The 15347-nt window shown below is 33.5% G+C and overlaps 1 protein-coding gene across 2 annotated transcripts in view; it reads right to left on the reverse strand.

Annotated features, from left to right (window-relative positions):
- KCNH7 (potassium voltage-gated channel subfamily H member 7) overlaps window positions 1–15347 on the reverse strand; it is a 478778-nt gene that overhangs the window by 50030 nt on the left and 413401 nt on the right. Inside the window, exon 9 of one of the 2 annotated variants that reach the window (XM_025404671.1) lies at window positions 2873–3072. In XM_025404671.1, coding sequence (XP_025260456.1) covers window positions 2873–3072 — 200 coding nt within the window. Of the gene's footprint in view, window positions 1–2783; window positions 3073–15347 lie in introns of those variants that run through there. The other variant, XM_025404672.1, reaches the window with a different exon arrangement.

Raw genomic sequence — 15347 nt, forward strand, 5'->3', positions numbered from 1 at the left:
CCATCTGGCTCAATTAAAAGGGAGTCCATACTTGTTCCCACAGTGCTTTAAGTTTTGAAACATTCTGGTAATAGCTTTTACACAAAAAGCAAAAGATGCAGGGATTAAAGGATATGGCCACACTTTTTAGGTCAATTATTTCTTATTTTTTTGGTCTATCAATCAATCAAATGGTTTTGTTCATAAAAATAATTTTAGGTCAATCAATACAGTGTGATTGAGTATCTTGTACTTCATTTGGACATGGTTGAACAGTGAAAATGACCTGAAATGTTTCATGAGAAATTATATTTAAGGTTATACTTAAAATATCATGGAATGCTGATGCAAAATACAAGTTAAATGTGCTTTTATGTGTGATAATACATAAATTTGAATGATTTTAAACTGCGATTAAATTACAATTTAGTTGACAATACATAGGGATTTTAAGTGTGGTTTTGGAGGTAAAAAAAATCCATTTTGATTTTTTTTAACCTCTCAATAGTCTAAGGGTATAGTTGTTTTTTCTCTAATCAACTTTGTTTCATAAGTAGTGCTTAACAAGTAAGCATCTTCCATTTGCTGAGTGTTCAGAGTTATCTTGCAGTTCGCTTACTCACTTTGCAGTCACAAAATGAGAAATGTAGACACTGTACACAAACAAGAAGTCCGTGCAAAGTCAAGCTCTCAAAACCACATGCAAGACTCAGCAGCACATGGTTTAGAGCTCACACACTCCAGGACGATGTAATACAGGCATGCAGATGAGAGGAAAGAAAAGCACCTACATCATGAAAATAGAAGATAATGAAAGAGAATGACATTTTATTTATGACAATTATCTAATGCAAACCGTATACCCATAGCCTTTACCAGAGTCGGGATAGGGGCAGAGAAGTGAATTTTTATGGGGACTGGGAAATTGTATGTAAATATTGTTAGAGGTCAAGTCGTTGTTAAAGTTAAGGATTTCTATTCTGTACTTGGCCTCTTCCAGGTTGTCTTCCCCAGTTTCTTGCTTTGTATTTCCTCAGCTACATCATGCACAAAAGATCAGAACTAACATTGGAAATCATTTAACAAGCTCTAAACCTGACAGATAACAAGGGTGTTCTCCACAATTTACACGAGAATTAAATTGGATATAAATACCTCCTGTTCTTACCGGTGGGTGTTGTGATTCCATTTATTAAGGTGTGAAGCAGACAGGAAAGAGATAAATCTTTCATAAGTACATTGTAAATAGGCAAGTGGTATATAAACCATATTCATAGGTAATAGAGTCAAACAATGAAAGGTAAATAGTTGTCACAAAATAGACTTTATCACAAAAAAATGGTCACAAAACTAGAGTTACATGGAGGGGGGTAAAATAATTGTGTTGCTACTGTTTTTGAAATAATCTGGCAGTATGGAACAACAAAAAATGAGTGATGTGTTTTGATTAAAAATTCTTGACACTGCTTCAGCCAACCCAGCAGCAGAGAGTCCCCAAAAGACTTTGAATGCTGACACCTTTGTTAAACAGTAACAGTGATGGAAATATAGAAAAGTGATCAACATGTAGGTGCTCTTTCTTGTGAGATTAAAGTGTTCCTTTGGGGGATCAATTTACAAATGAATTTTTCACAAGGAACTTTGGGATGATTAGAGATGACTCAAGGGGTTTTGCGTGAAAAGTGCTCATTTGATTAGCTCTTCAAATTGTCATTTTTGTCATGGCATGTCCTTCTCAATCAAATACATCACACACAGGTATGATAAACTTATCCATATATAAATATTACTTTCAAATTGGGTAATATTTGCAGTGCTTTCTGCACCATTCCTATTAATTTTGAACCCTTCTTTCTTCATTAGACTATTACTGGTTAAACAGAAAGTACCATTTTAAATTGTACAGGCTCACTTACACAAAAATTGTTTCATGCAATTGACATAATTAAATGTGAGTGCTTTTATTTTCTGAGAAATTCTTAGAAACAGGGTTCTTGCCCAGTGGAGGAGTAGCCATATGGGAAGCCACCATATTTTTATTCCTTTTTTTCTGGCGCTCTATGATACATCATCGAATTTGGATTTGCTGTATAATTTATTTAGAAACCAGCCTTTATAGCCAAATTGCAAGGTAAAAGAAAGTGGGCAATTCTCCTAATAATCAAAAGAGGTCTTTGGACCACATTAATATCATTAAAAGTGTTGATTTTTGAGCAGTGATACAGGAAGGGAGGTTATGACAGGTGATTGTTGATGTTGAATTTGCTTAAAAGGTGAAGGAAAAATATGAAGGGATCCATATTTCCCCCTTGAAAGGAAAGACGCATTAAACCAGGTACAGTAAAAGGGCACAGCATAGATCGTTTAAAATATAGAAAAAAACATTCTTAAAGTGTGAAACTTCCTATCATAAAATGCTTATGTATACTTAAGCTCCCTGACCTCTCCTATAAGTTTTCAATTTCCTGTCTTTTAAAGTGTGTTAACCTGAGATCTCTGTTTGGGGGCATCAAAATTGTTACTGTTTACTTGCCAAACCTTATTGCAACTGGATCCAACTATTTTTGGGGGGTGTTGGCAATGAGGCCATGCAGTAAAAACCCAAGTCCCAGCTAAAGCAATGCTCTCTCTCACCAGAAGTGGGAACTCTACTACACACAGTTATATCAGTTTGCATCATGTTATAATGCCTTTGCCACACAGTGTAACTAGATATAGCACCATGCAATGCCATGAATTGAGAATGAGAGACTATCTCCAGGGGAGAAAATACACATCCGAGAGAAGAAAACAAAAGCAAGGGGTTCAAAGCTGGTGATTCTGGCTTTTATTCCATTTTGGCTATCACTATAATGCCTGTGGCACTTTCATTTTGGAAAACAGACATACATACCATGTTCATGTCAATGCCATTGGTGTAAGTCCATGCGTGCTGGAAATATTCTTCAAGACGTTGCCTCAGAGGGTTGGGGATTTGATGAAAGCGAATGAATTCTTTTACTCGCAGCATCTGCATGTGGTACCTGGCAGTTCCCGAGTATAGTCTTTGGATAATTGCAGATACATTCCCGAAAATGCTTGCATACATTAGTGCTGGATTGGATAAAAAACAAAGTTATGGGGGAAACATAGGCAAGTTATATATTGTTAGAGTATCAAGCATGAGGATTTTGATTATCTCAGTCTAGTGAGGATTTACCATTGGATCATGGGGAAAAAAAGAAGTTAAACTAAAACTGCTTTACATTTCATAATTTTAGTGATAAAGCTGGAGAGGGAAAGTATCCAAATTCATCATGGATTCTAAATGAAAGTGAAAACTCACATTGTTTATAATATCAGCTTGTGGCTGGGAGCATTGACTAGGGAGAACTGCATTTGAAATAAACCCTTTCATTTGAAAAAGAAGGCATGTCATGGCTCACCAAAAATACATTTTCTTGAAAAAAATATGAGGCAAAAGTGTCTTTTAGGGATTAAAAAACCCTTTTTGAATTGGAGTTAACATATTAGTTTTAAATTGTGACTTATTTCTGCCTCTCAGCCTCAAATCTAACTTTGTAGAAGAAAAATCTATTATTAAATTTGAGATTATTTTGAATACATTAGGTTTGTTAAGGGATAACAAATTCTTTTAAGAAACTCAGTTTCTTTGGAGTGTTAATTTGTATACAGTTTTTAATCTATTCCAATTCATTTTCATAGTATTTTTGCATAAGAAACATATCTCTGGCTTAGAAAAATTCACATAGCTTCATTTTTATAGGGAAAAAATAGAACACATTTTTGTTCTTTCGTCTATGGGAAGAAACTGCTATGAGATCCCTTGCTATATAATCAGCATTTAGGAAGAATATCTGTATTGGTGCTTCTTCCACTAAATCTTCATGATTTAAAATAAGCTCTTTAAGCACTTTCTCTCTTTTTTATATTTGTATTCATTTCTAATAATCCTAAAAATAGACGCTATTCTCTGTACAGAAAGTCACATCACGATATAAAATCTGAATATTGATCTTTGGGCATCTATCAGAAACTGAGAGATATGGTAACATATGTTTAAGTCACTGGAATAGCTATATACCAGGGTGGGGGAAAACAGCAACAACAAAAGAGTCTGAAGTGTTTAATTAAAGTAAATTCAAACGACACATTTTTTTCCTCAAACAAATTTTACAATTGCTTCTATAAACCACTTAATCATTTCCAAAGTAGGCTTTGGCCAGATTCTGGCCATGTTTTAAACTAGTATGTTTTCCTGAGCACTTGCTTGCTTTTCCATCTCACGTTGTTTGCTTATCTTATCATGCTTGGTTATCAAGATCCTTATGTACCATAGATATCCCAAGTAAGAGAATGTCCCCGGGAAAGCAGTGACCCCTTGTTTTTATCTATTTAAGGGGATGAAAGTTGGGGAGATGTGGTGGTTAATTTTATATCAACTTGACTGGGCCACAGTGTGCCTGGATATTTGGTTACACAAATATTCTGGATGTGTCTGTGAGAGGTTTGCAGAGGAGATTAGCATTTGGGTCAGTAAACAAGTAAAGCAGTTTGTCCTCCCTACTGTGGGTGGGCTGCATCCAACTTATTGAAGTCCTGAATAGAAGAAAAAGGGGAAGTAAAGGAGAATGAACTCTCTACTTGACTGTCTGAGCTGAATATCAGTCTTCTTCAGCCTTTGGACTTGCACTCGGACTCAGACTGAAACCACATCATTGGCTCTCCCTGGTCTAGACACAGTTACTGAGTACAGATCTTGAGAATTTTCAGCCTCTATAACTGTGTGAACCAATTTCTTCTAATAAATCTCTTTATATCTTTATCTATATTCAAATATATATGTCTTTCCAATATCTATCTTTTGGTTCTGCTTCTCTGGACATCCAGACTAACACAGGAGATCTCTAGTGAGGCTGAATTGGCATGTATAAGAGACATTAATCCTCTGTAAGGTAGAGCAGATGTTTGAATTGTATCTTCTACATGAAGAAAAGGTGGGCCTAAATTGTTTTTGAGTAAATGAATCATTCTTTAAATAGAGAATTAACAATATTTGCCAGAAATTGATTCCTGTGATCCAAGGACATTCATGTGAGAAACACGCTTTACTTATCCCAAATGTAGTGGGGAAACAATCACATGTGATGTTACGTTTCCAAAATACCTATCACGTGCTCAGGAAGTAGATTTCATCAGAGGGCATGAAATCAATGCTATTTTTTTTTAACCTAAACCACACATGATCAAGAAACACGTGTTTTATCTAAACCATTACATGATCAAGAAAGATCAGGAAAAAATCTTATTTATTAAATAGATTTTAGCAAATTAGATGTTATTTGAATGGTAGAGTTTTATCTCTACCATCAAAATTAACCAAAATGTTAGTTTAAGTCATAAACAAGCATTTGCCACTAGCTGTCAAGATGAAAAAAATCTAGATTATAAGTACATAGTTGAACAGATAAGTGACTAATTCATGGTTGGGCACAGTGGCTCACGCCTATAATCCCAGAACTTTGGGAGGCCGAGGCAGGTGGATCACCTGAGCTGAGGGGTTCGAACCCAGTTTGGGCAACATGGCAAAACCCCATCTCTACAACAAATACAAACATTAGCTGGGTATCTTGCTGTGTGCCTGTAGTATCAGCTATTATGGAAGCTGAGGCATGAGAATCGTTTGAACCAGGGAGGTGCAGGTTGCAGTGAGCTAAGATCATGCCACTGCACTCCAGCCTGGGTGACAGAGTGAGACCCTATCTCAAAAACAAACACACAAACAAAAAAACAAAAAGTGACCTGAAATACTTATTTTTAGGAAATTCTGTGATTATGACTTTTTAAATTAATATAAAGACATTAATCTTTTTCCTATTTTTTAGGAAGGAAATGGAGCTAGAGATTGTAAGCTAGAGAGAAGAATAAAATACTTATATTCTGTACATATTATTTAGTTGATGCCCAACTGGCAAAAATATCAATCAAAAGCAAGTTGACAGACTATGGATATCTAGGCATCTCTCCTTAACTCAATATTTTTAGTTTTATAAAATAGGGAGTTCTTTTTTCATCCAAATGGTTTGCTTTAGTTTAGGTATTATAGAAATAAAACAGGTGTATCTTAAAACTTCCTTCAGCACACCACACCTTAATTCTGATATAGTAACCATACTAATACATTTGAATGGTCAGAAGATATTAGCTGAAACATGTTGACAAACAAATACATCTGCATTCTTACTACATAAATTTAAACAATTCTGTAACTTAATAACATAAATTTTATTGATTTTTAATTTATATGTAAGATGTACCTATTTTAAGTGTATAATTCAATTAGTTTTGACAAATATATACATCCCTGTAAACACAATCATGATATAGAACATTTGCTTCACCCTAAAAGTCTCCTTGTGTTCCTTGGCTGCTTGCAATCACTCACTTCAGACCTTAGACAACCACTGAGCTCCTTTATGCCATTACAGATTAGTCTGCATTTTCTAGGGTTTCATATAAGTGGAATTATAATGTACATATTCATTATGTACATTTGTGACTGACTTCTTTTGCTCAACATGTTTTTGAGAATCATTCTGTTGTGTGTATCAGTAATTTGTTTTTTTTTTTTAATTGCTGAATTGATTTGCATCATATGGCTATACCACAGTTTGTTTATTTCTTCTCCTGTTGATGGAAACCTTGCTGTTTCTAGTTTTGGGTTATTACGAATAAAACTGCCATGAACATTTGTATACAAGACTTTGTGTGGGCATATATTTTCATTTCTTTTAAACACCTAAGAGTGGAATTGCTGAGTTGTGTGGTATGTTTAACTTCATAAGAAACCCTTTTCTTTTTTTTTTTTTTTTTTGAGACGGAGTCTCGCTCTGTCGCCCAGGCTGGAGTGCAGTGGCCAGATCTCAGCTCACTGCAAGCTCCGCCTCCCGGGTCTACGCCATTCTCCTGCCTCAGCCTCCCGAGTAGTTGGGACTACAGGCGCCCGCCACCTCGCCCGGCTAGTTTTTTGTATTTTTTAGTAGAGACGGGGTTTCACCGTGTTAGCCAGGCTGGTCTCGATCTCCTGACCTCGTGATCCGCCCGTCTCGGCCTCCCAAAGTGCCGGGATTACAGGCTTGAGCCACCGCGCCCAGCCAAACTGTTTTTCAAAGTTGTATCATTTTACATTCTCACCAGCAATGTATGAAAATACTAGTTGTTCCATATCCTCTCCAGCATTTGGTTTTGTCAGTCTTTAATTTTAACCATTGTAGTGTACATGTGTAATATCTCATTAGGGTTTTAATTTTCATTTTCCTGACGATTAATAACATTTTTTTCATGTCTTTATTAGTCATTCATGTATATTTCGTGAACTGTCTTTTCAAATACTTTACCCATTTTTAAATTGAGTTGTCTTCTTATTATGGATTTGTAAGAATTATTGATATATTCTGGATATAAGTCCTTTTTTGACCTCGGTATTGAAAATATTTTCTTCAAGTATACCATTTGTCCATTCCTTTTCTTAATGGTGTTTTTTGAAGTGTAGAAGTTATTAATTTTGATGAAATCCAATTTATCAATTTTTATTGTATGATTCAGGGTTATTTTTGTTTGTTTCAGTTTTGGTAATGTATATAATTCAAATAATTTTATTATTTGATCTAAATTGTCAAGTTTATTGTTCTTTATAATGTTCTTTTCTTATCCTTTTAATGTCCATAAGATTTGTGTTATTATCTTTCTTTCATACAGGACAGTAACTTACGTTCTCTCTTTTAGTCTAGTTGGAGGCTTATCAGTTTTACTGATTTTAAAAATTACTTCCATTAACTTTCTCTCTTGTTTGTTTTCTATTTTTATTGACTTCTGCTCTTATATCTATTATTTCTTTTCTTCCAGTTGTATTAGGTTTTAATTTGCTTGCCTTTTACTAGCTTCTTAAAATACAAGCTTAGATTTTTGATTTTAGATCTCCTTTTTAAATAAAAACACTTAAAGCTATAGATTTATCTCTAAAAAATGCCTTAGGTGCCCTATACAAGTTTTGATACATTTTGTTTCCATTTTCATTAAGTTAAAAATAGTTTGTAATTTTCCATGTGATTTCTTCTTTGAACTGTGAGTTATTTGGAACTTACTTCCAAACATCTGGGGACTTTCTAAATATCTATCAGTTTTTTCTCCTACTCCTTGTCTCCTTGTCCTCATCCTCCTTCTCCTCATCTTCTTCCTCCTTCTCCTCTTCCTTCTTTTATTGTTGATTTCTGGTTTCTCTATCATCAGACAAATACTTTGTATGATTTTAGCATTTCCAAATTTATTGAGACTTGTTTTGTAGCCCAGCATGTGGCTTGTCGACTGGTAAATGTTCCATATATGCTAGAAAAGAACATGTATTCTGCTGGTATTTTATAATTGTCAATATACCAAGTTTAGCTGATAGTATTCTTTAAGTTTTCTATATTTTTATTCATTTGGTCTGTTTATTCTATAACACACTGAAAGAGCAGTGTTAACATTGCAAACTATAATTATGAATTTGTCTTGTGAATTTGTCAATTTTTCCTTTCAGTTGCATCAGTTTTTCCTTCATGTAATTTAAAGTTCTGTAATTGAGTGCCTACACAATTAGGATTGCTATATTTATCTATTTTATCTTTGGCAATAGTACTTGTCCTAAAGTTAATATCACTACATTGTCTGAAGTTAATACTGTTCCTCAGATTTTCTTATGATTAGGATTTGTATGAACATTGTTTTTCATTTTTTTTTTTACTCTTTATAAGTAAGTTTTCTTTAGACAGCATATGGTTGAGCCTTATTTTTTAAAATACTCTCTGATAATTTCTCCATTTCAACAAAAGCATTTAGATCATTTACATTTAATGCAATTATTGATATATTTGGGTTTAAATATACTATCTTGCTATTTGTTTTCGGCATTTCCCTTTTTTTACTTATTTCCTACAATATTTTACATGTGTTATTTTGTTATTATTCCATTTTGTCTTTCCTGTTGGCTTGTTAGCTATAGTTGTAGGATTTATAACATGCATTTTAAATTAGTCAACATCTACTTTAAATAGCATAATACCATGTCATGAATGATGTAGGAATCTTACAACAACATATATTTCTATTTCTTCTTCCCACTTTTTGGTACTATCATTGTCATAATTTCTCCTTCTACATATGTTATAAAACCTCCACATTCATTGACATTATTTTTTGCTTTAAGGAGTCAATTATTTTTGAAGACATTTAGAAATACGGAAAAAGTATTTTTTTTTTTTTTTAACTCACACATTTACCACTTCTAGTTTTTCATTCTTTTGTGTTGATCAAATTTTCATCTGGTATAATTTTCCTTTCACTTGAAGAACTTTATCATTTCTTGTAGTCTGCTCATGAAGAATTATGTCAGGTTTTGTCATTTTTGAAGAGTAGTTTAATTAAACATAGATTCCTATGTTGACAGATTTTAGTTTTCTTTCAGCAATATAAGGATTTTGTTCCATTTTCTTTGGCTTTCATCATTTCTAATAAGAAATCTATCAACATTATCTTTTTCCTTTGTATATGATGTGTCTTTTTTTCTCCGGCAGCATTTAATATTTGATTATGATGTGCACCAGTGTGTTTTACATATATTTAACCTGTTTGGGATTCACTGGACTTCTTGGATATGTGGTTTATAGTTTTTATCAATTATGGAAAATATTCTACCATTATTTTTAAATTAAAAAATTTCTGCTATTATTTAAAAAAAAAGAATTTTTTTTTGCTTGCCTTCATCATCTTTGTAAATTCTGGTTCCATTTTACTTGATTTTTTTTTTCCTATTAAGAATTACATTTTTCTGTTTCTTATAATATCTCTTAAATTTTAAATAGATATTGGGCACTATAAATTTAACCTTCTTCAATGCTTGTAACTTTTTTTGTCTTAAAAAGAAGTTAGATGTTCTTGCAGGAGTTAAACCACTTGGGGATCAGCGTGTGCCTTTTGAAGCTTGCTGTTTAAGCTTATTTTTGGGACAGATTAGCCCTGGTACTACAGCACTATTTTTTTTTTTTTTTTTCCTGAGATTTCTACCAAATACCCTGGATGTTCAATAAAGGTTTTCCATTCTGTTGGCTGAAATTTGAAAATCTCCCACATCTATGTGAGCTCTGGAAATTGTTTAGCTTATAGTATTTGTGGTATTTCTTTGCTGGATTTTAGGGAGTTTTACCCCACGCATTTGTGACTTAGTATTCATCAGAAGACTCAAAAGGATATCTATGTAGGTTTCTGGGGCTTTTCTTTTCCATAACTACTTCTCCACTTGTCTGTCTTGCAAATTGCAGTACCTTAGCCTCCATGACCTCTGATCTTGTTTTCTTAACTCTGTAAGACTGCTGGGGTCTGCTTAGGTTATTTCTCCCTTCTCTGTTCACTGTGGTCCAGAAAGTGCCTCCAGACAAAAAGTCAAGAAAACATGTGGCCCATATTGTTTGCTTTCCTTCTTTCAGGGATCAAACTTCCCTGTTAATTTTCCAGTGCCTGAAAACAATTGTCTTATATATTTTGATCAGTTTTCTGTTTGTTTTTAATAGAAGGAGAGTAAGGTTTTAGTAACTCCATCATAACTGGAAGCAGAACTCTAGTAACTTTTTTTTTACTTGCTACAAAAATAAGAAATTCTTCCAATCAAGATGTTTGTCAAGCAGGTCAGAAATGGAGTACATTTGCCTTTATTTTTCTGGCTTATGTGTTTTTTAAAATTAAATATATACATGTTATTTATAATATTTAAAATATAAAAATATGCTATATGTTATAAAACAGGTGTAAACATATGAGCATCACTTACATTTATAATTATTTAATGACTTCACAGTCTTCCTTTTTTATTTTGAATTATGCACACTTTTAAAACGTATTATCTGGTTACTGTAGTCTGTACACGGTCAGCAGTACAAAAACTGTCTTTGCAAACAGCAGCTTTACAAAATGCATATAACAATCTATATGCATTCGATATTTACTATTTGCATTTAGTGTTTTATTTTTAGTTTCCTTAAATTATATTGCTATAAGATAGAGGGTTGATTGCCTTGTTTTCTATGACTTGGCTTCAAATTTTTCTTTTAGAATAAAGATTAGAGTTAAACTCAGGATGCTGAGAAAGTTCAACCTGATAATCACAATAGTTGTAATTAGCACATATACATTTTTTAATCACATTTTTTGTTATTTTATTTTTTCAGGCTGAAATAAGGCCACTAAAAGGTCTGAGGAGTATGGGCATAGATAAAACCATATCATTTTAGAATATAGTTAGATTGAACTGAGAATATCGTGTGCAGATACACCTATATACATCAAATGGGTACATAAATTTCAGTATTCTTATTATTGCCAAATTTCAAGTCTTAATTTTACTCTTTTCTTTATTTATGACATAATAGGTCATGGTGCGGTTCTCCAGGAGTACCTATAAAGTATTTCCTGCGTGACATAAAGCTTTACATAATCCCATTTGGATTAAGGTGTATAGAACCAAGTCTTATATTCAAATAAATGACGGTATGTGGAATGTGGGTGTATCCTACTATAACCAATTTGATTAGAGTGCTTTCTTTTTTCTTAAAAGATACAATTCATCTGCAGAAAACATGTATTATTCTTAACATATTAACAGAAATAGTCTAGTGCTATATTAAAAAAGAAAAAAAGGAAGCGAAGAAGAAAGGAAGGAAAGAAAGACAAAGGAAGAAAACTGACTAAAATTCCCTGATTGAGGGAATGGAGATTAGGTGCAGAGCAAGTAAAGAACTGAGCTATCTTCAATTTAAAAAAATTCACATGATAAATAGCACTACGTATTTTACTTAATCCTTACAAGTGGTGTGGATTACTAAGTGGTGAAGTGGCTAAACAAGTGCCATTTTTAAAAGTCTTTCTTAAAAATTCTAAGTTTCAAAATACAGGTTCTATTTTCTTAAAAAGATATTTCTGCTACATATGTGTTTAATTAAGACCAAGTTTTTCCTTGTTTGATACCTATGCCACTAAAGCAGATGACCCCTATAAAGTGTTTACTAGTAGTTGTAATCACAAAATGGTTGGAACTGTGCTTGCTCTGTGTTCAGTCTCTCTGGAATACATATTTCTACTTTATTCTAGGAGATCCAACTTCCATTTCTGTCTGGGTACAATGCTACTTCTGTGTTTGCAGCCTAGACTTGGACTGAATTTGTAGAATGTCTTAATAGTTACTGAAATGTAATGTTGTTTGCTTACACAAATGCTACTAAAATAAAAACTTATGAAAAGTACATTGGATATAAAGTAGACAATAAACTTGGTGAATTTATTTACATTTCATTAATAGGGATTTATCTAAGCACATTTTATTATCATGTTGACATTTAAAAATCAACTATCGGGATCTATTTTCAACTTTCTATGCATTCTAAGGATGATGTTCTTCGTGAATCTTTAGAAATAAACCATGCTTAAAATCCAAAATTTTCCTGATTAAAAACCCTCAACAAACTAGGCATTGAAAGATCATACTTCAAAATAATAAAAACAATCTATTGGAAACCCACAGCCAATATCATGAATGGGAAAAAGCTGGAAGCATTCCCATTAAGCAGGAGCAACACAAGGATGCCCACTCTCACCACTCCTATTCAACATAGCACTAGAAGTCCTAGCTAGAACAAGCAGGCAAGATAAAGAAATAAACGGCCTCCAAAGAGGAAATGAAAAAGTCAAATTATCTCTCTTTGCTGATAATATTATTCTATTCCTATAAACAACCAAAAAGATCCTAGAAATGATAAATGTCTTCAGTAAAGTTTCAAGATACAGAATCAAGGTACAAAAATTAGTAGCATTTCCATGCACCAATAATGTTCCAAATCAAGAATGCAATCACATTTACAATAGTCAAAAAATAAAATAACTAGGAATACATCTAACCAAGGAGGTGAAAGATGTCTACAAGGAGACCTACAAAACACTGCTGAAAGAAACCATAGATGACACAAACAAATGGACAAACATTTCATGCCCATGAATTGAAAGAGGCAATATTATTAAAATGGCCATACTCCTCAAAGCAATTTACAGATTCAATGCTATTCCTATCAAACTACCAATGTCATTTTCCACAGAATTAGAAAAAAGAACTATTATGAAATTTATAGAAAGTGAAACAGAGCCTGAATAGCCAAAGCAATCCTAAACAAAAAGCACAAAGCGGCCGGGCGCGGTGGCTCAAGCCTGTAATCCCAGCACTTTGGGAGGCCGAGATGGGTGGATCACGAGGTCAGGAGATCGAGACCATCCTGGCTAACACGGTGAAACCCCGTCTCTACTAAAAAATACAAAAAACTAGCCGGGCGAGGTGGCGGGCGCCTGTAGTCCCAGCTACTCGGGAGGCTGAGGCAGGAGAATGGCGTGAACCCGGGAGGCGGAGCTTGCAGTGAGCTGAGATCCGGCCACTGCACTCCAGCCTGGGCGACAGAGCGAGACTCCGTCTCAAAAAAAAAAAAAAAAAAAAAAAAAAAAAAAGCACAAAGCTGGAAGCATCACATTACCCAACTTCAAACTATACTATAAGGCCACAGTAACCAAAACAGCATGGTACTGGTGCAAAAACAGACACATAGACCAATGGAATGGAATAGAAAACCCAGAAATAAAACTGCACACCTACAGCCATCTGATCTTCAACAAAGTTGACAAAAATAAGCAATGTATAAAGAACGCCCTATTCAATAAATGGTGCTGAGACAGCTGGCTAGCCATATGCAGAAGTGTTGAACTGGACCCCTATCTTTCACCATCTACAAATGTTAAATCAAGATGGATTTAAGATTGGAATGTAAGACCTCAAACCGTAAGAATCCTAGAAGAAAACCTAGGAAATACGATTTGGATAACAGATGATGGCGAGGCTGTGGAGAAAATGGAATGTTTATATTAGGGGATATAAGCATTTATTATTGCTTGAGGGAAATATAGATTAGTCCAGCAACTGTGGAATGCAGTTTGGAGGTTTCTCAAACAACTTAAAACAGAATTATCATTCGACCTGTCAGTTCCATTACTGGGTATACGCCTGAAGAAAAATAAAACATTCTACCAAAAAGACACATGTGCTTATACGTTCATTGCAGCCATATTCACATTGAAGAAGACATGGAATCAACCTAGATGCCCATCAACAGTAAACTGGATAAATAAAACGTAGTATGTATACAATATGAACTATTATACAGCCATAAAAAAGAAAAAAAAAAGTATGTCCTTTGCAGCAACATGGATGCAGCTGTAGGCCATTATCCTAAGTGAATTAATATAGGAACAGAAAACCAGATACCACATGTTCTCACTTCGAAGTGGAGGCTAAGCATTATGTACACATGGACATAAAGATGAGAACAATACACATGTGGGACTAGTAGAGTGAGATAAAGGGATGGGGCCAACGACTGAAAAACTACCTATTGGGTACTATGATCATGATCTGGGTGATGGGAAGCATTCGTACCCCAAACTTCAGCATCACACAATATACCCATGTAACAAACCTGCACACATACTCCCTGAATCTAAAAGTTGAAATTATTTTTAAAAATACGGTAAAAAAATGAAACTAAAAATCCATCATGCTTTTATGCTTTTGCTAATTGCTGCCTGGAAACAGCAAGTTCACCTTCAGTGGTTCCACGGTGTTATTAAAATATACATGTTAATATTAAAACATCTTTTAACAAAGCTTTGTTAATTCCAAAGAATATCTGTTACGAATGATGCTCATGACATTAACCAATCACTTAGATCTTGACATAATGTCACAGGAAAAGAAATTTTTAGTAAATGACAGGGGAAAATTACATGTATATTATGTATAAATAGGTATGTGTATGTTGCGTGTATATATAATATATATAATATATAATAATATAATATATAATATATTATGTATTATATATGTTACATATAATATATATTATATAGGTATATATAATATATGTCTATAATATATGCTATATATTATATATTATATGTATAGATAATATATGTATATATAATATGTGATATATAATATATTATATGTATTATATATTATATATTATATATACACATACACATGTATATGAAAGATTAGTTTACAGAATAATTGTGATGATATATATAGTTAACATTTTTTATATCTATCTATCTATCTACCTATCACGTAGTGTAAATGAGAATTTCCCATTCTAATCTAGCCTCAGCTTGAAATAGAAAATAACCATTGGTAATAAATTACAGATACTCTTTTCATAGCAGTAACACTGGACTGCAAGTTTCAATTC

This window comes from Theropithecus gelada, chromosome 12 (assembly GCF_003255815.1).
Source record: "Theropithecus gelada isolate Dixy chromosome 12, Tgel_1.0, whole genome shotgun sequence".
NCBI lineage: Eukaryota > Metazoa > Chordata > Mammalia > Primates > Cercopithecidae > Theropithecus > Theropithecus gelada.